The sequence below is a fragment of the Populus alba genome, chromosome 6 (genome assembly GCF_005239225.2).
Source record: "Populus alba chromosome 6, ASM523922v2, whole genome shotgun sequence".
Taxonomy (NCBI): Eukaryota; Viridiplantae; Streptophyta; class Magnoliopsida; order Malpighiales; family Salicaceae; genus Populus; species Populus alba.
The window spans coordinates 8,337,365-8,360,681 of NC_133289.1; the positions used below are offsets into that span (position 1 = coordinate 8,337,365).

The 23,317-nt window shown below is 32.9% G+C and overlaps 3 protein-coding genes across 4 annotated transcripts; 1 reads left to right on the forward strand and 2 right to left on the reverse strand.

Annotated features, from left to right (window-relative positions):
• Nucleotides 1–405: 405 nt before the first annotated feature.
• Nucleotides 406–5,768, reverse strand: LOC118048439 (protein N-terminal and lysine N-methyltransferase EFM7). 2 transcript variants are annotated; one of them, XM_035058106.2, is made up of 7 exons: nucleotides 5,622–5,767; nucleotides 5,435–5,493; nucleotides 3,037–3,170; nucleotides 2,317–2,462; nucleotides 1,818–1,889; nucleotides 987–1,094; nucleotides 406–902 (listed from the first exon to the last, which is right to left on the reverse strand). In XM_035058106.2, the coding sequence occupies exons 1-7, from the start codon at nucleotides 5,680–5,682 to the stop codon at nucleotides 709–711; spliced, it is 774 nt and encodes a 257-aa protein (XP_034913997.1). In that variant the 5' UTR covers nucleotides 5,683–5,767; the 3' UTR covers nucleotides 406–708. The 2 variants fall into 2 exon arrangements, with proteins under 2 accessions (XP_034913997.1, XP_073265846.1); XM_073409745.1 differs by lacking the exon at nucleotides 1,818–1,889 and having other exon boundaries at nucleotides 5,622–5,768.
• A 5,133-nt stretch (nucleotides 5,769–10,901) lies between these two features.
• On the forward strand, nucleotides 10,902–15,750 carry LOC118048437 (LIMR family protein At5g01460). The gene is made up of 14 exons (XM_035058105.2): nucleotides 10,902–11,432; nucleotides 11,528–11,613; nucleotides 12,005–12,120; nucleotides 12,286–12,396; nucleotides 12,702–12,800; nucleotides 12,912–13,034; nucleotides 13,584–13,646; nucleotides 13,724–13,788; nucleotides 14,072–14,181; nucleotides 14,277–14,391; nucleotides 14,504–14,569; nucleotides 14,953–15,063; nucleotides 15,164–15,230; nucleotides 15,350–15,750. The coding sequence occupies exons 1-14, from the start codon at nucleotides 11,083–11,085 to the stop codon at nucleotides 15,395–15,397; spliced, it is 1,530 nt and encodes a 509-aa protein (XP_034913996.1). The 5' UTR covers nucleotides 10,902–11,082; the 3' UTR covers nucleotides 15,398–15,750.
• A 2,877-nt stretch (nucleotides 15,751–18,627) lies between these two features.
• On the reverse strand, nucleotides 18,628–21,972 carry LOC118048436 (GDSL esterase/lipase WDL1). The gene is made up of 7 exons (XM_035058104.2): nucleotides 21,819–21,972; nucleotides 21,532–21,676; nucleotides 19,826–19,903; nucleotides 19,521–19,661; nucleotides 19,304–19,380; nucleotides 19,064–19,210; nucleotides 18,628–18,907 (listed from the first exon to the last, which is right to left on the reverse strand). Exons 2-7 carry the CDS (start codon nucleotides 21,640–21,642, stop codon nucleotides 18,697–18,699), a joined length of 765 nt encoding a protein of 254 aa, XP_034913995.1. The 5' UTR covers nucleotides 21,643–21,676; nucleotides 21,819–21,972; the 3' UTR covers nucleotides 18,628–18,696.
• Between the last annotated feature and the right edge of the window lie 1,345 nt (nucleotides 21,973–23,317).

The following is a 23,317-nucleotide window of genomic DNA, read 5'->3' on the forward strand; positions in this document are numbered from 1 at the left end:
TGGCAGACTTTCTTCCAAATTGTTTGAGTTCTCATTATACTGCACTAAATGCAGAACCCATTTGTACAGATTGGGGTTTTTTTTTGTTATTGGGAGAGCATGGAGGTTTACTTGTTATTAGTTGAGGATTTTGCTTGACTTTCAGTTGTCAAACAATTTGTTTATCGTTAGAGTTACTAGGCTTGCCTAAATCAAGCTGCATTTCGGTTTGGTTTGTTTTAACTGGATGACTTGCAACAACTAATCTGGTTTGTTTTCTTCTGATGTTGTGTTGTCCTTTTGTGTTTAACCTGTGAGATTTGCTTGCCAATTCTTAAAACATTTTTGTTTGTTTGAAATTGAAATGGTTTCTGAAGCATCCAAATAAAATGGACCAACCCCCCCAAATAAACCCAAAAAAATCTCTTGGACAGCATAAAGCATGATCAGATTAGTCAACATCAGGATTCAAAGACATCCATTAGCATTTTTCATTACAGGTAACTAATGATTATTGCATATTGCAATGACAGAAAATGAACACCCTACAAATTTGTTTGCAATGCCTTTTCACTTCAGTTTTTGGATTTCCATTTTTTTTTTTTCTAAGTTGGACCAATCAACTCGCCATCGCGATATGGTTGCTCCATTGAATATCAAATGCTTTCAATGTTTTTGAGTTTCATACTCTTAAATATCCTGTTATACCTGCGGCATCGGGCGGGTAATTCACCTGGTTAACTCTATTTGGTATCCTGACACTTGATCTTTGGGTGTGATACAGTAAACACGGGATCCAAGATGCTCCACTTGTAACCCGGCGCTCTCACAACCATCAAAGAAGAGAGATTCGTCCTCCTTGCCAATTCTACGTCTCCAACTCATTAAAAAAGCTGGCCTAGGCAACCCGATATTATGTGTTCCTGCCAGTATCAAGACCAAAAACAATCATCAAATTCTTGAACTTGACATTCTACTTTCACGTCTTGAAATGGAGAGCATAATACCTCCATGCTGCTCATTTTCCATGATAGAGCCTGCTCTGTCATTTTTCAGCTTGTAAGATTTGAGGAGAAAGGAAAGAGTTTTTATCAAGTTTGGATACTGTTTCACATCTGCACAGAATAAAGGAGAACAAAAAATTCTTACGAAATTTCTTAGAGAGAGAGATGCAAGAAATCAAAAGTGAATTTTCAATCAAATATGGACGAATTTCAATATAACCAGGATATCAATTTCTTGAGCATCAAACATGAAATGTTATGTTACAAGACAGAATACTCAATTATTTGTTCTCTACAATCACACAAAAACTATTCTGCTTACTCGAGTCACTTTGCAATATGGTTCTATTTTTCACTTTGCAACAATTAAAGTAAATCAAACGAGTTGAGTTACTAAATCCATAACAAAAGCACTTAATAAAGGGGCATAAAAGTTAAGAAACCAACGAATAATAAAGATCCATGATTCCCAGATCTAGGGTCCAAAGTACAGTATCAACTATGAAACAATCTCCAACGAAGTTGGTTACCCATGAATAAAAAAAAAAAAAAATTCTTTATTCTGAACCATCAGATAATTGCACCATCAAGAATGAAATTTCAGGGGGGCATTAGTGATGCATTTATATCAACAAGAAACTTGATCTTCTTTTTGGTTTTTGAGTTTTTGTGGGTCTTCCTATGCTTTACAGGATCATGATTTCATTGCTTTTCTTGAATGGTGTTTTTCAATCACAAAAGGAAAATGTCAATCAGATAATTAATTGAATCACGGAACTTCTCATTTCTGTAAAGGGCATTATTAAATTTGCAGGTGATAAATTAGAAACTTACACAGTAAAATATCACTAGCTATAACCAGATCCCAGTCAGGATCAGCATCTGGAAAGGTGTCCCCCCAAGAATCTAGATAAACAGAAACATTCTTGTTGAACATAATCCAGTCCCAGAAAAATCATATAAAATGAAAAATACAATAAATGATAAACAATTAAAAGAATGCTATGAATCAACAAGACGATTAAAAGTTCTATATCTATAAAAGAAACCAGTTGTAAATTCCAGTCATGATGATTACTACTATGCCTCTCATAATCATCACAAAGAAAGAAGGTCACCATGTGGATGATCACACCCACCTGATAGCCTGCATAGGATCATGCGGAAGAGATTATGATAGCCAACTTATCTATCAAGTTGATTCACAATGAACATTTAGTTTCCCAGACGCACAAGAAAGTTAGGAACCCTGAAGAACCATATGCTTACTAGAGTCTACTGAATGATTACAGGTAATATCTTTCTTTGTTAGTTAGAGGATGAGGCAACTCACGCCTAATGTGAGGAAGGACTGGTGTGACTCCATTCACTCTGCAATTGTGAGCTATGTTTTCTTCAATTTCCTGATCATTATAGTCTGATGTAGTGATGTCAAGATGGAATGATTTACAAAGAAAAATGGCCAAAGCTCCAGTGCCACTGCACAAATAGAAGTGTCCATATCAGCAAGAGAAGAATCATGGTTTCAAAGTAAAAAACAGGTGGAGCAGCTGGTAAATTACGAGGTACGACAAAATTTAAGGCCCTCAATTGAAAATAACACAGGACACATTGTGATGCAGATTGAAGAAAACGAAACTGCAGTTAATAATCCTAATAAGGAGGTTTATACCTTGGCCCCTTGCTTCAAGGCTCAAATCTCCAAATTAATGGCTAAAAAATATGTAGGAAAGTGTAGGGAACTCAAGGGGCACACATACAAGACTTGACCACAGACGTTAAGCACAAAAATATATATTTATTTAACTTTATTAGACAGTAGAATACCTCACAGTTATGATTCCACCATTTTATAAGAGTTTTTAAAAATAGATTGACATTGATGCACAGTAAACCAATCAACTTGAAGTAAGGCCAAACATGAAATGGCAAAAGAAGGTAAATAATAGGATTTTAACCATGAATTATCACCTCAAATAGCCTTTGGTAAAAGAAGGTTGAGCAATACTACTGAAAATCTAATACCATCAGAGATAAGGAGCAAGAATGATACCTGCCCAATTCAATGCAATGCCGCCCTTCAACCAATGGCCTGTTCTGAACTAACCATTCTGCAAATGCAAATGTCCCTGGCCAGAGCAAATTAGCATTCAATTTGTGAAAAGAGAATTCTCTAATGAGCAACTCCTGCAAACAGGTCAAAACACGAAAAGGTTAGAAGATCATGAGGTTTTCCTCAGTCTTGACAACAAGCATCCCTTAAATATAGCAACCACTCTTTTGCTTTCCATTGTTATAAAATCACTACACAAAGTCCCTAAGCCCATATACAAGAAACCACTCTAAACAAAGGTTGTCAAAACGCATTTTTAACACGACACGGAAAATACAATGTAAACTTGGATTGTAAAATCATAAGTAATTTTTTAAATATATAGTTCAAGCATCTTAAAATACACGGTTCAAGTAAAAATTCATTAATAGTTTGAATAATTTAAAAATACAATACAATTATCCATGTCCATAGATTTTCATTAACTAAAATTAACAAACCTAAAACAAACAATTTGTTGATGTGTCATGTAAACTAAAACTAGTCTCATTGCCTTCACCAAGGATATAGATAGTTTAGGAGCTTGGCTATGCCGTGAAATAATCCCTGAATACTTCAAAAGGTAGTCAAAATTAAAATCAGAGGCCAGTCCATAAGAAGTTAGTAGCTGCAGAAATCCTAAAACCTCTAAAGAATGCGTAGGGTTAACTCTCAATTATTTTTTCACTCCAATCAAAGGTAATTTCCATTGCTTCCTTTTTTGACGAGGCCTAATTTCTGGTGATATTTTCATCAATTGCTCTAACAAGAGAATGTAACTCCTTATAACAACACTAGCTTCAAACTCCAAATCTCCCTTTTTCAAATGCTTTCAATTGCATTCAAAACAAGCATCATAGGGTCTGACAAAACTTGAAGAGCAATGCACTCCTTGTACCATGATCCTTGCAATACTCGTTTAAGAATAGTTACAAGGCCTCACCATTCATAATCACATAAGAACAAAGATTAGCATCACTAAGATCTATAGCATTTTGAACCATATGGTTATCAATTGGATCAATCTTCACAAGTGCATCAACAATTTTTTTATCTTTCAAACCAATTTCCCTATACCATTTCTCAAATTCCTTCTTCGATTCAAGCTCCCTATATTGCTTCATAATCTTTTCCCTTTCCAATTCAGTTTCCTTGAAAAATTCTTCAAATTGATACTTCTTCAATTTGAGCACTTCACACTGCCCCTCAACTTTTAAATTCTTTGCACCTTTCCTCAAATTTCTTTTCATTCCATTCAAGCCCTTTACACAATTCTTGAATTTCCTTTTCCTTCAATCCGTGTAACTTTCGGCCAATTATACAACTGTTAAAACCCATATCACCAAAGATCAAGATAAATAAATAAATATATATATATATATCCATACACTTGTGCTAAGAACTAAGAACAACTCTACTTTCAAATTTCAATGTTATAAACATTCCCAACATTCTACTAATTTCACTCTATATATGCCCATATAATATATATAAATCTAGAACAAGCAAAATAATTAATAATTTTCCAGCTCATGTAATAAAGAAGAAATCAAAAGAAAAAACCTTGGTTAGCAAAGTACCCTCGGGTATGCAAGAAGAAGAAGAAAATCTTCTTCAAGAATTTTCCTTAGCACCTGGGCTTCGCAAAGTAATTAGTGTGTATTTTCAATTGTGTTTTCGATAAAGGATTGGGAAGAAAGAGGAGAAGAAATTAGGATGCACCGACAACACAACTTGCAAGCAAAATATGAGGTATTGAGGTGTTAAAATGAGGGGTGGCAGCTGCACATACAATGAAAAGATAGGGTTTGTTTCGGGGGCTAAAGTAGGCAGTATTTATATTTCACATGAACTTGTAAAATCAATATTAAACTCGCGAGTTAACAGATTTTACTGAGTTAGAACGATTTCAATCTGATTTTATCTGTTTTTGAGTTTTTAAAACGATTCTGCAGGATAATTATATGATGACTCATCAAATCATATGATTTACGAGTCAACTCATGATCTTAACAACATTGACCCTAACTTTCATGTACAAAACTCAATCTGTTCAAATCATAAACAAGATTTAGCGTATCTATTATAGTAAAAAAATGAACTTAATTTCAACATGTTTTATTAGCAAACAGTACGTAGACACTATTATATGGCAAACAACCCAGATCCCACTTAAGAAATCATTTTCTACCCTTATATGATCTCATATTCAAATGACAAAGACCAATACAAAAAATTCGATCTTTTACTAGGAAGAAGACAGAGATAAAAACCCCACCTCCTTAACAGAATTTGCACAATTTAACTAACCAAACCAAGTCCAGTTCTGTAGTAATTCTAATAAATGAACAAAACTTACCATTCCAGGAAAACTGTGCCTCCTCTCTACATGATTCTGTTGGGTCTCCTTTGTTTCCTCTTATAAACAGACGACAAAAAACGAAAGTAAAAGGTAAAAACCTTTTTTACATAAATTAAACATAAAACACATGTAATATAAAGCAAAGGAGCTATCTAAAAGAGAGGTTGGTAGGAAGAGTGAGTACCAGAAGACAAGTCATCATCGTCCGCGAAAAGTGAAGAAGGAGAGAAGAGAGCTATGTCCATTTTCTTTCTAGTCAGCTGCTGCAGGGAAGCTATTCATCAGTGAGGTTTTTTATTTTTGGGTCTGTGAAACATTGGATTTTAAAGCCTCGGGGCCAGGTTCAGTGGGCTAGATTACCTAGTCTGGCCATCTGGGATATGATTTCTGTCCTGGTAAATGGACTTTTAAAACTTGAATTAGGGCATCTATAATAAGAATTAGTTTTTTTTTTTTCAAAAAATAAATTCGAACTCAAATCTTTTAAAAGAATTATTAATAATTGATGAACACTAATATAAGGTTTAGTTAGAGACAAGCCAGAAAAATAGATGAAGATAGAATTGTTTTTGGTAATGATATATAAGATAAAATAACTATTTTGTATTGTATTTGATTATAGTGGACAAGACATAATAAAATATTTAAAAAATCTATTTTATTGTTAATATGTATTGTTGTCAAATAAAAAAAGTTAATTTTACCTCTTAGTGTGAATTATTATCAAACTTAAATATTTTAAAAAGTAATTAAATATCTTTTTTACTTTAGTTTATTTTAAGTATTGAAATTAATAATATTATAATAACTTTAATTATAAAACCAGGAACTGATTTGATGGGTTGACCTGGGGTCTAATCTAGCCTCAGTTTAAGAAAAAATATTAAAATGATTGATTCAACTTGACCTTATAAAAAATCTAAGTCGACCTGGGATAAAACATGAATAAAAAACCTATTGATTTTTTGTTGAAAAATAGTCAAAACAAGGTTGCTTTAATTATTTTTAAAAAAACAATTAGGTCAACTGAGTTGACTCTTCCGACCTATGACCTAAACCTTGCCTTGGATCAACTCTCGAATTAATTTTTAAAACTATAATAATAACTATTTTTATTCATATGTTGACTCGGGTCAACTTGTGGTGATCTTCCTGACTTATGACCTGAGTCTTGCCCTAGTCGACCCTCGAGTCAAATTTTAAAATTATGATAATAACAATTTTTATCCTTACATTGACCCAAGTTGACCATCTTGGTTCATGACTCAAGCCTTATCTCGGGTTGACACCCGAATCAAGTTTAAAAATTATGATAATAACCATTTTTATGTTATGTTGACTCTCTTGCATGCAACTCAGGCCTTACCCTGAATTGGGTTTTAAAATTATGATAACAACCATTTTTTTTCTTACATTGACTCGTGTCAACAGTTAACCTCATTTGTGATGCTAGTCTTGTCCCGGGTTGACTTCCGAATTGAGTTTAAAAATTATAATGATAATTATTTTTATTTTTAAGCTGACTCAGGTCAACCAGACTCGTGGCCCATACCTTAATTAGTGACCTGAGGTTTGCCCTGGATCAACCCCCGAGTTTGGTTTTGAAACTATGATAATAATCATTTGTATTATTATATGTTTAATTGAGAAATTTGAAATTAAGAGTTTTTTACAAAGATATTTTAGGAATGAAAAATAATAAATATTGTCTCTGGAGATATATTCCTTCTATATTTTCTATTTTGAAAATACATAAATTCACTTCAAAATTATCTTAGAGACATAATTATTTTTATTTCTCTGTCTCTATCTCTCCAACTAAACATATTTTTATCTTTATTGTCTTCATCTTTCTGTCTCGGAATAGTAATCAAACACTACTTAAAAGATTGTGCAAAAATATTGTTTATCATTGTTCATTTAGACACAAAGCATTTTGGATTGCAATAATGCTCTATTTTTTTTTTTTCGTGCCATTATAAGCCCAAATTGATGGTTAATTTAAGCAAATTTGTTGATAAATGGCAAGATTCAATGAAAGAAGATCAAAGTGAAAAGGTTAAAGAAAATAAGTGGCAGTTTAAAAATAAGTTGAAAAATTCACTTTGATCCTTTTATTTTTTAAATGATAAGAGAAGTCATTTTCTTTGTATGCACATCTGAAGGTCTTTCCATAAACTTGTATGGTTGCTTTAGTTCCTCGTGCTTAATGTTTCTTATTAAGTTAGTAAACATGCTTTTATTTGGCTAAGAAGTAGATATTCATTATGAGGAGAACTTTTAATTACATGGTCAAGAAATCCCTAACGAAATAGATAATAACATGAAAATTTAAAAATTAGATTTGATAAATCTCCAACGAAGTAAATAATAACATGAAAAGTTAAAAATTAGTTATGATAGAACTCTAACCCAATAATAAAACTCTTTTGGATTGCAAGCTAATGGTTCTAAACTAGTAATCAACTAATATGAATTCAATAATGAAATAAACCTCTAAACATTGTCTAATAGGTAAGAATAAACCCAAATTAAAAATAATTAAACAATAATAAATAAATAAATAAAATGGGGTAATGAAAATAAATTTTTATGCTAAAATTCCTTTATGCAATCTAAATCTCTATATTTTTAGTAGATTTTAGTCATGATTTTAAAATATATTTTTTTTATATGGATAAATTAATCCATGTTGGCAAGCATAGTGGCAATGAAAAGAGTTTTCAAGAAAACGTTGATGCTGGCCATTTGACCTAATGGTAAAAGCTAGCTAATCTGCTTAGCAATGGAGCTTCAACAAAAAGGTGATACCAACCAAGGTTGTTAAAATCGTGATTTTAACACAGAACGGAAAGTCGTTCATAAACTCGGATCGTAAAAACGGATCGTAAAATCGTAAAATCGTAAGAAATTTTAAAATACATTAAAAAAAATTCATGCTTTAAATAAAAATTCATACATAACAATTCATCCAATTAATTCAGTCCTATAATACTGAAATGACATTAAATTCAGTCAAATTCAATCAATTTAGTCCAATTTTCACCCCAATTCAATCAATTTTCCACCCCAATTCAATCAATTCAGTCCAATTTTCACCGAGTAATATTTTGCATAATTCAGTCATATATAGTATATACTATGGCATTCAATTCAACAATTTTCTCACCTGATCAATTCCATTCAATTCAACATTATACATATACAAATTACATAACCGGGCAAAATCAATTACAGGTCCGATGACTCCAGTCTTCACAGGGCAACATACAAAATTTGCTATTAAAATTGTATTCGGTGACTCCAGTCTTAACAGGGCAACATACTAAATTCGTTATTAAAATTGTATTACAAATCTATTACACGGCACAAAGTAGTGATGATGAGCTGAACGACTGATGATGACTCCCGATGTCCTGCTGCAAGATTAAAATCACGATAACCAGAAAAAGAAGCCGCGATGAGCACAAGACTTTTTGCGTTTTGTTCGTTAATTCGGCCTGAAGACTGAAAAGACTGAAGAAGTGAAGAGTGAAGACTGAAGGCAGTCACATCAAGGGAAAAGCAAATTCCAATAGGCGTCAGGTGGACATGAAAAAACTTTTAGCGCCTCATTTTGGTGAAATCGCACAATTGGTCCTAATATCGCGATTTTGCGTGATTTCATCCGATTTTTGCGATTTGACCCGATTGCAACTCGATTTTATCCATTTTCGATTTTTCCAAGCAATTCAACCAGTAATGCATGTTTTGACTCGTAAAATCGTACGATTTTACGAGTCAAAAACGCGGACAACCTTGATACCAACCAATTTTATGGTTTTCAAAATCATCTAAATGGTTCGATTTTATTTTATTTAAGGGCTAATTATCAAGCTTTTACGTGTTTAAAATCGCAATGTATAGCATAGATTAACCAATAGTATTACAAAACTTTCTTCAAGACTTTGTCATAAAATATTAAAGTGTGAAAACCTGATATCCCTTCTAAGGCATCGATGGAGATATGGGGAGTGATTTCTTCATAACCCAGTTCCCGCCCATGATTATCATCTTCTTCATTGTTATTTAATCATTAACAATGCATAGTGAACAAAGCTTCTCATTCTTGCATCTTTTCCCTGATATGAATCTCTCATCACACTAGAAATACAAACCCTTGGCTCTTTTTTTTCCCCGTTTCTTATTCATCAGTGGGTTCATTGGTATATTTCTGTGTTGGAGTGGGTAATAGGCCAACTTGAAAATAAAAATGATTTCTTCCATTTAAACATGCAGAATAAAAAATAGATCGGGATCCATAAATTATGTTTTAATTTTTTTTCTTGTAGAATAAATTATGTTTTGAACTGATTATAGGGTGATTTAGATTTGAAAATATCTTTATTGATGTTTTTAATTTAGATGTTTTGGTATGAAAATCTCTTTATTTAGGTTTTTATGATATTTTTGAGATGTTTTTAGTAAATTTTATCATTAGAGGTGATCAAATAATGATTTCATGGATAACTCGTTATCTATAATGGATGACAACGTTTCTAGAGCGGATGGTGATTCCTCATCCACTCTTTTCATACAATTTACATGGGTCTATCTCTTTTATTTTTATTTTTATTTTTAATTAATATATAATTTCTTTGATTTTAAAAATTGTTTGGTTTATTTTTTAAATAGCAATTAATCTTTTTAATTGTTTCTATAATTTCATAATACTTTTTAGAGATGTTATTGTAATTTATTTTTAAATTTTTTCTTTTAAATTGCAAATATATAAATTGTATTTGCATGCTGCATTTATAAAAAAACAAAAGTTATTTGTATGTAGCTACCAAAATTAATCTCTTAACAAATAAAATAAAAATAACATATAAAGTAAAATATTTATATATGTATCTATTTTTTACTTCTATTCTGATGATGAACTTTTTATTTTAGTTTTTAATTATTATTAACAAATTTTTATTTATTTATTAAATTATATATTTTTCAATAAAAATCGTCTTTCTATTTTTCAATTAAAAAAAACATAATACTAGAAAACATATCTATAATACAGACATTTTCTTCTTTTACAATTAGCAATTAAGTTTGAAACCTACCTGCAGAGGGCACAAGTGTAGGGGCTATTTTACACTAATATAGTATAATTGTTTTAAGCAGTCTGGGTATTAAATATAAAATTTCAAGGCTTTGACAATACAGAGGCTGTGCCCATAGCCTCACCCTCAAAAAACCGTGGGCTTTGGTTTCAGTCCTAAAGGTTATATTTTAGAATATTTTTATTTAAAAATAATATTTTTTTTAATATATATATATTTTTATATAGTATATTAAAATAATTTGAAAATAAAATAAATTAATTTAAAATTAAAAAATTAAATGTTTTCAAAAAAACAAAAATAAACAGACTCTTTGACAGTAATAATCGAAAACCCCAAACCCACCTTTAACATATCATCTCCCTCCGCTATTAACCCCCTTCTCTCAGGACAAAACCGTCATTTCCTCTCACACGCCGTTATCAAAGCACCTCGCCGGAGCCAAACCCCAAAAAGGAACCTCCCATTTTAAACCAAATCTGAAGAAGAAAAAAAATTACGAAACCCTAGTTTCTTCTCGATTTCAAATCGAGAGAGCGTTAAAAAATGGGAGATTTCAATTTAGCACTGGTAATCGTAGCTGTAGTAGTATGCATCATCGTGCTCTTGTTCAATGTCTACCTCCTAGTCAATTACCAGCATCCGGACGACAAGAATCAAGCTTATTTTCCCAAATTCGTTGTCGTTTTTGGCCTCTCCATTGCCGCTATCTCGATTTTGATGTTACCGGCTGACGTAGCCAACCGGCAAGCTTGTCGTCACGCGATTTATAATGGCGCGTGCAATCTTACCTTGCCAATGAAGGATCTGTGGATTGCTGTATACATTGTTGATGCTGTGCTTGTTTTTTTCACTATTCCTTTCGCGATGTTTTACTATGAAGGGGATCAGGACAAGTAGGTTTTTTTATTTGATTTTTTTAGGAGATTATTAATTTGTAAATTGAATCTCATTTTAATTGGGTTCGTAATTTTTTCCTTTTGGCCTGCAGGAGTGTTGCTAAAAGAATTAAAAGTGCTTTATTGTGGGTTATAACAACGGCGATTGTGTGTGGTCTTGTGCTCGGCATTTTATACGGTATAGTTGATATATATATATTTGCTTTTAATTAGTAATTTTTTATTGAAGAAAACCAAAATGCATGTTGAGGCGTGGTCGAGATGGTTTGTTTTAAATATTTAGCTAAAGAATGGTGTATGAATTATTTTTTTGGAGTTCATGAATTGATGCGGTACAGTTAGAAATGTGAGTAATTGAGCTAATAAATGATGATTTAAATCAGCTACATGAAATTCTTATGGTTAGATGATGTTCGGGTGAGGATTTTGTTTAATGGGCGTGTGTGCTTAGTTGTTGAGTGTAACTTTCTGTGTGTTACATGATTAGATGAAGGTTTAGTAGGTTAGTGTTGATTGATTTAGATGTAATTTACATGCTATTGGTTTAATTCTTTTTGTGGTTATATTAGGGGTTATTGGAAAAGTTGACTTCACTGTTAGGCATCTCTCTTCGACCACAACTACTTTTCCGAGTACTTGGGATTTCTCTGGCAGTCAACCATGTATTGGAAGTGGCTCACACCAGGTTCTGCTTCTGTATAGTTGGTTAGCTATGTTGTTGTGGTATATTATTTTACCTGTATTAGCTTCTTATATTGCAGTTTAATAGTGCAATTAAGGAACTTTGAAACTTATTCTTATGCATGTTCCTGTGTTTTCTTTTTTCTCATTTTTGATTTTCTGGTTGCAGTGCTCTGCATATCTTGCAAATGCTTCATCAGAGAAAACTTGGACCATGCGTGCCACATTTCCAGAATATGTTGTTGCTCTTGCTACAATTGTTGGATCTGTACTCTTTGCGGTATGAACATTCATGCAAACTTTTGGCTTCTGATTTTATTAAAAAATTCTTTTCTTTTGTGAAATATGGAATCAAATTTTGAGTGTGGTGTAGTGCCCCTTTATGATTTCATCAAAGATCAATGGTTTGAAAAGAGTTGGTGCCTGGGTAAAGGTTCTGTGATGAAAACATGTGGATGCCTAAATACATACAAGTCTCCAAAGACCATACTCAATTGTCATAAAAATTCCTTTATGTGTGAATTTCCTTTCAGCTTTGTCTATGTGGAAGAATATCATATATAATATGCTCTCTCATTTGTTCAGATATTTGGTGGTGTTGGGATTGCTTGTTTGCCACTGGGACTTATCTTCTCTTTCATCAGGCGTCCAAAGGCTGTTATTACGCGGTCACAGTATATTAAGGTTGATTCTTCCTTGCATGACAAGTAGTAGTGTGCAACTACATACCTTAAATAGTTAAGGGAAAGTGCATATATTTTCTGGTTCTTATGGATAGCTGTTAATATCATGCAGGAAGCAACTGAACTTGGTAAAAAAGCGAGAGAACTGAAGAAAGCAGCTGATGCACTCCATCAGGAGGAAAGAAGTGGTTCCAAGGGTAGAAAATGGCGTAAAAATGTCAAGTCAGTAGAAAAGGTAACTGTGAAGCTCTGTGCTACATGCTTTTAATTAGTCTCCCTCCCTCCCTCTTTCTTTCATTGTTGTGCAGTGGGTTCAGTGCATGCTCAGTATACTGTTAAGCAGGCAGGGTCTGAACTTGAATTTGTGGCTGACTGGCTGTTTTATTCTGTGTTACTCACCCTAAAGCTTTGAGAATTCTAGCTTAGATTCAGACTTGAGTTTTACAAAACTTAGTTGATTCTGTTTATTTTCTGAATTAAAAGATGGGTGTAAATCAAGTAATTTTTGTTTCCATGATATGATTTAGTATGATTGTTAAAATGTTTTGGAACTTCAATCAAAGTATTTTAATTCTTTCAAATACCTGTACAAGCTCAAGATTTTAATATAAGTTGGTTGGTTATTAATAGAAAAAAAAATTATTCACCATATCTATTCTACTAAGCTTCATTGTTGTTTGTTTTAAAATGTGTTTGGTTACGAACAATTTGATGGTTTGGTCGGTTCATTTTGAATCCATGTCTTGGTCACTGGACTTAATTTTCATGCATGTTTAAATTTCAGGAATTGCTTCAGCTAGAAGAAGATGTAAAGCTGTTAGAAGAGATGTACCCACAAGGGGAGAAGGTGATAATCCTAACTCCCTGACTAGCTTTGAAGCAGAACCACTATTTTACCATTAATGTTCTTCTCTGTCATTTCAGGCTGAGACAGCCTGGGCTTTGACGATTCTTGGCTACTTGGCAAAACTTGTGTTGGGAATCTTAGGGTAAGTGCAGCCACATGTGTGACTATTCAAAGCTCTATGCATTTCTTCTATTACCGTTAGAGTTTCTCTGTTTCCATTCCATGGGAGACAGTAGTAGTTCCTTTAAGCAGTGCATACTGACCGATATCCTAGAGAATAGATGAGTACAGAGCATTCTTTCAAAGCATACATAGGATAATATTGTTATAAAAACTGGAAAATGCTCCATGTGGAAGTTGAAGAATAAGAAAGAAGTACAGATAAATTGTCTTTGATGTTGCTTTTTTCTTTCTTTTTTTATTAGGTTGATTGTTTCGGTGGCTTGGGTTGCTCATATTATCATATACCTGTTGGTTGATCCACCACTTTCTCCTTTCCTGAACGAGGTCTTCATCAAGTTGGATGACATATGGGGTAATTTTTTATACTCTAGTATTTCCTTGTTTGCCCTTTCCTCCTTTCTTACTTGGTGATCTTACCTTTGGATGTATTTTCTGCTACTTTGCCAGGTCTTCTGGGTACTGTTGCGTTTGCTTTCTTCTGTTTCTACCTTCTGCTTGCAGTCATAGCTGGGGCAATGATGCTGGGCCTGAGATTAGTTTTCATTACGATTCATCCCATGAAGTAATAGATACGGAAGCTCTTTTTTTTAAAAAAAAAATCTTATCATGTCTCTGTTGATATGTAATTTTATCAGTATTTTGATGGCTTGTTAATTGAATGGACTTGTTTTCAGGTGGGGAGCCACTCTAATGAACTCCTTTCTTTTCAATGTGGGACTCATTCTCCTATGCTCCATTAGGTTCGCATCTTTGATCCCTGAGCATCTTGTTTTCTAAATATTCTCCAGTTTGTGTTGCTAAAAGCTAATGCAAGATTTGGTTATAACTAACATTTGGTCATATGATTTTATTATCCAAGTTGATATTTAGAGGGTTGGAGAATCTGCTAGATAATGATGCTATGAACATATATGTCCCTTGTCTTTTAATTATTTGCAATAATGAACTTCACAATGAAACCTTGCCCTTCACCTTCCATTTCCTTCATCCTATGCTGCAACTTTTATTGTGTATATTTTTTTGAGAATGCTTCTATTCTGTATTTTAGAACAGAAGATAATTATTTTGTGATAGAAAATTAATTTCTAATCATTAAAAAATATATTGGCTTTTGCAATTTCAGCGTGATTCAGTTCTGTGCCACTGCATTTGGCTACTATGCTCAAGCAACTGCGGCCCAAGAAATTTTCGGTCACACATTGCAGTCACTCCGTGGAATTAAATATTTGTACAAGTGAGCTCCAACATAAACATTCTTTGCCTCTTTTTTTTTATTCTATTTGTCCCTGTCCACTCCACTGATCTTGTTGGACACATTGGTGATTGCTTTACAGGTATAACGTGTTCCAAATATCATTTGTTGTTCTGGCGGGTTTGACTTTTGTTTATTATGCTGCCTTTGTAAGTAGCTTCCACCTTGACTTGCTGTATTTATTACTAGTATTCTGGTTATGGTTATCAATCTTGTTGATTACACAAATCTGAATTTTGCTATTCACTTTTTTTAAAAAAATTGCTAGGGATGGAGAAGAAAAAAGCGTAGTGGCAGGTTTCAACTTTCCTCATAAGCATGGTCTTTACCAGAAGTGCATGTACCTGCCTGGAGGCTTCGGAATTCATTTGTATCATCTGTTTTGGAGTTTGCTTCATATTTGGATGTCTATGGCCCAGTTGTGTTAATGTTGAAAGGTGTTGAAAAGCGGGCGATATCATCCGAGTGGCGGCGGCATGGTGAGTGTTGCGACTGTTTCTGCTTGTTTTTTTTCCCCTTGTGTATGTATTATTCTTTATTTAGTTAGTGTTATACCCTTGCTTGGGCATGTACCGAGTATCTTCAGCAGTCATAGATGGGTTTGTACAACTTCCGACGATGTAATATAACCATTGAGAACAAAAGATCTTAGAAGTCGTTCAATTTCCATTCTTCTGTATGCTTTTATATTGTTGCCTTTTTACCAATTTCTGTTTTTGCCATGTTGACATGCAAAAGCATTCCAAGCCCTGCTACTAGAAAGATTATTCGAATTGATGATTCCTGTTGCGAGTTCTTTCTTTTCTTTTCCCGTGTAGGGTATGTTTGTGAAATGGCACTCGAAGAAAAAAAGAAGGGTAGAGGTTAATTTTAAGATAAAAAGTATGTGCTCTTGCAATCAAATTATTTTATCGCTCAGCGAAACAGCCAGGACAAGCTCAACCTCTATGATATGGTTAGACATCACGATGATGCGTCTCCTAGTTAAAAAAAGAAGTGGTGTTAAGGTTCGATTCCCACGTAAAATCTCTGGGAAAATCAGGCTCAGAAACATTCATATGATTTAATCTTTTCAGAAAAAATAAAAAAATTATAAATCTTAACATCAATTATCACCTGCTTAAATCAGCTTGGGCTGACATGCTCCCTAGATTCAAGTTATTTGGGTTCGAGTTATTTGGATGTGACATAAGTACTAAATTTAAAGTAAATCCAAGTTATCAAATCTAGACGGAAGTTTAGCAAACCCAAGTGCATGGATGTGGCAGACTCAGGCACAGGTTTGACATGGATTCAAGCACTATGGGTCTAACAAATCATGCTAGATTCAAGGTGCGTTGTTTTAACCTTGAGTTTGACACTCATTTCAATATGCTTGGGTACAACAAACATGCCTGATTTGACAAATAATTAACAAAGAGGACAATTATTTATTTTAGTTGTCAGGAAAATAAGAAAAGAAAGAAAAAACACACAATTAATCACCGGCAATAATCTAACCATTATCTGTCTACACGTGCCATACTATGTGGAAGAGGACATGACTATGTATCTAACGAGTCAATGAATGATTATATTTGACTACGAGAAGCGTCACACGCGCCTTCTGAATAGCATAAGCATCACCCATTTACCGTGAAAGAAAAAGAGAGCCAAGAAAACGTCTCACGAAAATATGAGAAATTAAAAATGAAACTGCTATTACAATTAATAGTGAAATTTCTCTTGATCTACAATGATTTTCATATACCATTTAGTTTTTGTAATAATTTCACAAATTGCATAACTTCACAACAAAACTAATTCAAATTATATATTACCTCTTCATCAATGAGAAATAAAAAGAAATCAACAAAGAACCAACTCTTCCTTCACTTCTTCTCTTCTACCAGAATCGTCCCTCTATACCCACTAAACCCTATAAATTCTTCACTTTCTCTAACTTTAGTCTCCTTTAAATCTCTTTTGATCATTAAAACTAACCCTTTTTGACCTAATTTTCCAAGATTTAATGAAATTTAACCAAGAAAACCCTAAGCCCCCTTTTGTTTTCCAAAGTCACTGGACATAAGTGAAAGGGAGGGGTATTAATAGTTATTTTTTTGGCTATTTGCTGTTTGACCCTGTTTTGCCTTTTATATTTTATTTTGTCCGCACAAGATTTTCTCTTTCTACTAACTTAGTGTTATTTGTCCTTCTTTTTATTCAATTTCACCCTCTCTTTATTTAATTCATTTTTTTTAAATTAACCCTTGCATTACCGAGTAAATTGTTTTATACTACACTAATATCGTGAATTATTTTAACTTAGGGTTTACAAACTGGTTATTCAATCTCGACCCATTTTTAAAATAATATACACGAAGTTTTAAATCCTTAAGAAATCATTTCAATCTATTTAATATCTCTTTATATATTTCCTAATTAATCCATTTTATTTGGGTTTACAAATTCTAACTTAGGTAGTGCCACATTATACCCAATGATATGGCTGCCATGGTTTTCCATGATCTCCCCACGATTATAAGCTCTATAATTAGGTGTTATCCCATCAGGAAGTGAGTTATCCCTTCTTCCTCTTTCTACTTCCTGGATGGCCATGGATGACTTTAAGGTTTCCATCATAGCCTACATTTACAGATTGATCTGCTTAGCTCTTTTGGTTTGTTCTTGCCATTGCCAACGGTTTTCAGCTATAATGTCTCAAAGTTCTTAATGAAAATACTTTGTGTTTGTTCATCAAGCCTTTTATTATGCTCTTTTAGTGCCTTAATCCTGTTGCTTTTTCATCTTGGTTCACCTTTAGAACTGCTACAGATCTCAAGATTCTGTTAGTGACCAAGGTTTTCAAGCTCTGATATCAATTTGTTGTGGTCTTGATTAGTCCTTAACAAGGAACATGTATATACTTAGAATTGGAAGAAGAACAAGAGAAAGAATAGATAGAACATGGCAGAGAGAGAACTGCTCAAACAAACTAGAATTGCTTAACTTCCCATGAAAAAGAGGATAGTTCCTCCGATTAGACAAGCTTTCCCAATACGAACTACATTCTCAACAGTTGTAATGAGCTTGCAGATTCCGACAGCGACCGCATTATTCATACTGGACTTTGACTTGACACCCTAATGAAATCAAAACATTCTCATTAATTATAGTGATATGCCCAGTAGATATTTCATGGAAGATGTTTAAGCTGCCCGTGTTAAACTTGCTGATTTTCCAGACATGCTTGCAGACAACCTATGGTAGAAAGCAGTTATGCGGCTGGATGTTGTAATTTCAGCATCAGTTCCTTTCCTTTTTTGCTTTCATTTTTTCTTTTTCTGTTTTTCAACTATTATACAATAATTATGTTTCTCTTAAAACGGTCTTTTCCTTTTCCTTCAACTTGGATTTTCAACGAGTAAGAAGATATTCTTTGTGAAATAACTTTTTTTTTTTTTCAACAACTACATTTATTAGTAGTATCTATCCATTCATTTATTGCCTGTAATCGGAGAGCTATGTTTATGTTTTAGTATGTGGTGATGAAAATATCCAGAATGATACGGTTAAACATCAAGATGATGCACTTCCCAGTAAAGGGAAAAAATAAATAGTGATTGTTGGGTTCTATTCCCACTGAAAATTCCCGAGCAAATCAAGCTCAGAGACATTTACGGTCTTTCCCTCAGGACTGACCGGATCATACGGCGAATCCTCAGAAAATTCAGTAGGCATTGCCTTCCAGTGAAGACTTGGTTCCCAGTTGGCCTCTTTGATGACTCTCAGAATCTCCTTGACGGCTATCTTGCTCCCCTCCGGTGAAAAATGGACTCCATCCCTGCATACAAGTATCAGAGATCAGCAGGAGATAGGAGAGAGTACTCAAAATGGATTTGGCTGGGGTTTGATTAATAAAGCCTGAAACCGGAAGTGATCTCTGGTTTTGTTTTGTTTTTTTTTTTTTTCCAGATGGAATATTAAAAGATAAACTTACGTCAAGCAAACAGTTTCCCAATTGTCAATTTGCTGCGTTGCAGTCCAAAGATCAATTGCCTTCAGGTTCATCTCACGGCACACCTCTAAACATGCTTCTGAATATATCCGGCAGGACTCATTTGTTCGAACCATATCTATTCTATCACTGTTTAAAAAACAATGGATCCTCATTAGCATTATCCAATGTATTGTAAACCAAAAACAAATCACAGAAAACGACAGAATGAAAATAACGCACCTCAGATGGGCACGAATTTGTTCGTCACTGACAGGAGGAGTGGTGAGAAAGATGACTCGAGTCTTCTCCGAGAGGCTCTGGTAATCAGACAACAGTGTTAACGTACCAAATTGCATGCACACGGGAAGTAGGAAATATTCAGTGTTCTGTCTAATAGTGCTTGAGGGTGCAATTCTGTGCTCCGGTGAAGCAACGTTCTACTTTCCGAGCATATTACCTTGAGATGTATAGCAATCTTCCTGACATTCTCAATGTACTCAGAAAGCGGTACATGAGGACCAAGTCCGGTTGCATGAGGTTCGATAGAATCATTACCGCCAAAATAGACAATTACCAAGGAAGGTTGTTTGGCAGCATCCTTGATTGATAATCACGGAAAATCAGAATCCAAGCATGACTATAACAAGTTAATTAGCAGCAAAAGAAAAACCCTAAATAGAAAACAAAACAAAACCGCTGGCAAATTCTTTAAGCTAAGACTACTCTGGTTCAGGTCTCCCTGTTGGTGACAAAAAGAAACACCTTTGGAAAAACTTGGTCAAGAATCTGCACCGCACGCCTTGAATTCCAACCCGAGTATCCTCGCAATACTATATCTGCCTGCGCCCATTTGTAAACCAAAGGTAGTCATTGCGAAGGAAAAACTTTATCCTATAGTAGTCATCACATCTAAGAAAAATGTATGGTAAAAAATAATGTCACTTTTAAAATTGGAATTCTTTTCTTGTGCTCCAGATTATAAGATAAAAAGGAAAGAAAAGAAACTCCCTGGTGCTACACCCAATCACAAGAGATTGTTTATTAGGATAATTTTTGTTATTTCTTTATATATATTATTATTATATATAGGTCTAATTAGATTATTTATTTGCGCTTTCGGTTGGATTAAATTTTTTATACATAAAAAAATATTCAAGTATTGCTAATGTATTTTTTTTTAAAAAATAATTCATATAGAGATTAATCTAATGTGATTCAATTGACTTGATAAGTCTAAAATAACTTAGACAACTATAAAAAATATAGTTTGACTGAAAAAATTTCAAGACTATATATATTTTTTAAAATCCATGCTCCAAGTTACAATATCATAATAACCTTATAGAGAACAAATCAAAAAATATTTTGAAAGTCAATTCTCAATCAATGTAATGTTAAAGGATGAAATTAAAAAAAATCACTTAAAAAATAATAAAAAAAAAAAAAACTAGGCCAACCTAGTTAATTTAATAAATTTAAGATTATAAGATTGAAATAACTCAATAGAAAGTTGATCAAAATAAATTATAAAACTAATTTCTCAATCAATCCATTGATGAATGATAAAATTTTTAAAAAATCAATTAGAAAAAGAGGACAAAAAAAAGACCTGAGATAACCTGGATTAACCCATCAAACTGTGAGACTCGGTCATTAAACTAGGATACCCTCATAAAAAACCAAAATAAATTATAAAACTTAAATTCTCAATCAACTTAATATTGAAAGATGAAATTGCAAAAAAAAAAAAAAATTCAATTACAAAAAATGATAAAAAAAAACCCGAGTTAACCCACATAAATCGTAATTAACTTGAGTTATGAGATTGAGATAACCTAATATAAAATATATTAAAATAAATTAGCAAACTCAATCCGATAAATCTAATATCAAAAAATTAAAAATTAAAAAAAAACTAAATTTAAAAAGCAAGAAAAGAAGAAAAACATGTTAAAATAAACAGTATTCTACAAGGAGGAGAAGAGTAATTTCATCCCCTCAATTCGTTTTTTTGTTAATGTATTTTAATTCATAAACCATAAAGGCATAGAATTGCAAGCCACTGTAAATCCATGCACTATCTAAAAGATAAGAAATGTGGATCCCAGCAACGCGGACATGAAAGTTGTGTTGATGATCCACGTAAACCTTCTTAACGGCTCACGTAAAAGCAACATGATTGGCGGTTGGATTGGATCATAGCATTTCGCAAAATTCTCACACCACATATATTACAATAAACAAAAAAAAAAAAATTATCTCTATTTATCTATCTTCTTTTTTCATAACAAAAAAAAAAAATTTCAATTCGAGATTTCTCGAAGGAGAAGAAATATATTGAAATGCAACTCGTTGACAAGGATAGTCAATTACGAGTTATATATGGTTTAATCAACTATTATTATGTTATTCAAATTCAAATCCCCGTTGAAAAGAAAAGGGAAAAAGAAAAGGGGAAAGAAGAACACCTTGCGAGCATAGATGTGAGCAAGAAGAGCACCCCAACCTTCATTGCTGTAGCTGAACTGAATTATTGATGATCCAAAGAGCACGAACTGTGGCCTCTCAGGTCCTACCATTTCTTTTCTTCTCTCTGTTTTCCTGTGATGAATCCTGTATTTATAGAGCGTTTGAGTTTTTTTCTAGAATAATATGAGACAAAAAGTAAAGGACGGCATCTTCTCGGTACTCCGTTCAGAATTGAGATTAGATATTGTAATTTTTTTTTTTTTTATTGAAATAGCGTTAAGATTACCGTCGGGTTGTTTTGAATTTCAATGTCAAATAGGTGGCGACGAGCTCCTAAATTACAAAAGCGTTTAATTGGCTCCTTCTTCAAAACCACTGACGCGTTTATTGTATTGAAGAGAGAGAGAGAGAGAGAGAGAGAGAGAGAGAGAGAGAGGCTATTGGCACGCTTCTTCGAATTGTTATATTAAATACCTACACTGTCCTTACTTAAAACTTTAAACAATAATTACAGAAAATACTAGAAGGTTAGTTTTTGTAGCCCATCTCATAATTCATTACGGATTCGTACAGTAAATTTATCAAATTATTTTTGACAGAGAGAAACTCAAAAGCTGGCTTTAAAGGTGTTTTTGGACTTTTGATATATTTGGTATGGTAGAATTGGTGAGGTGTAAAATTTTAAATATCTTTGGAACAAAATTTTGGTTTGCTTTGGAAGCTGAGCATGATAAAATTACTAAAATATCATTTGATTTTAAAACAAATGCCTTTATCTTTAGGGTTTTTGACATTTTTCGCACTCTGATTGTTTTTATAAATTTCATGTAGAGTTAAGAGTATTTTAGCATTAATAAAACAAAAACAAAAAAATAAAAAGCTATTAGCGCCTGATAAGAATATGCCAATATATGGATGTTGCCTGTGCTATTTGGGCAGCACTTAACACCTTCTCTAGTATTCAAAAATACCCGACCGCCGTCTCAGGCGAAGCGTCTCAAGACAATACTTCTTCCTAACCAGCGCATGTTATTTTAGGTACGGCCATTAGAAGGCAGCGGCTTGATTTCTCTCTCCTCCACCCTTTTTTCTCTCTCATTCACCCACCCTAAGTTAAAAAAATATCCTAAATTTTTGTATAATTTCAATTGTAGTCCTTATAATTTTTGTATTATTTTATATTTGCTTTAAATTCTTTATATATATATATATAATTTCATTCTTTATCATTTAATTTTATTTTTATGCTAGATTTGATCCTTTTTTTTAATTGATATTTATTTTACTTTTCACCCTTCTTTTAATTGATTTTCCTTTCAATTTCATACCTAATTTTTGTTTTAATTTGATCCTCATTCTTTTCATTATAATTTCTTTTGGTTTCATTTATTTTCTTAATTGATTTTTTTTTATTCATCCCTCATTGTTTTATTTTATTTTAATACCAAATATAATCCTTATTTTTTCAATCCTGGTTTTTAACCCCGACCTAAGAGTTGACCCCAAACAAGTCCTAGGTCATAGATCGAGCGGGTTTACTCAAGGTTATCCATATCAACTTAGCCTAAAAAAATTATTAAACGAGTTTTTTTTTTAAATACAAAAAAGTTGGTAATTATGGTTTATTTATGTAAGATGTGTAGGCGTCTGATTTAATTTTATCCAACTAGTAAGTAGTAACAAGTAATCCAAATACTAATAAAAACAATTAATTATATATATTTTTATCATATTAAGAATTAAAAAAAAATTATTTTTTGTATTTGTTTATAAGGATAATTTAGA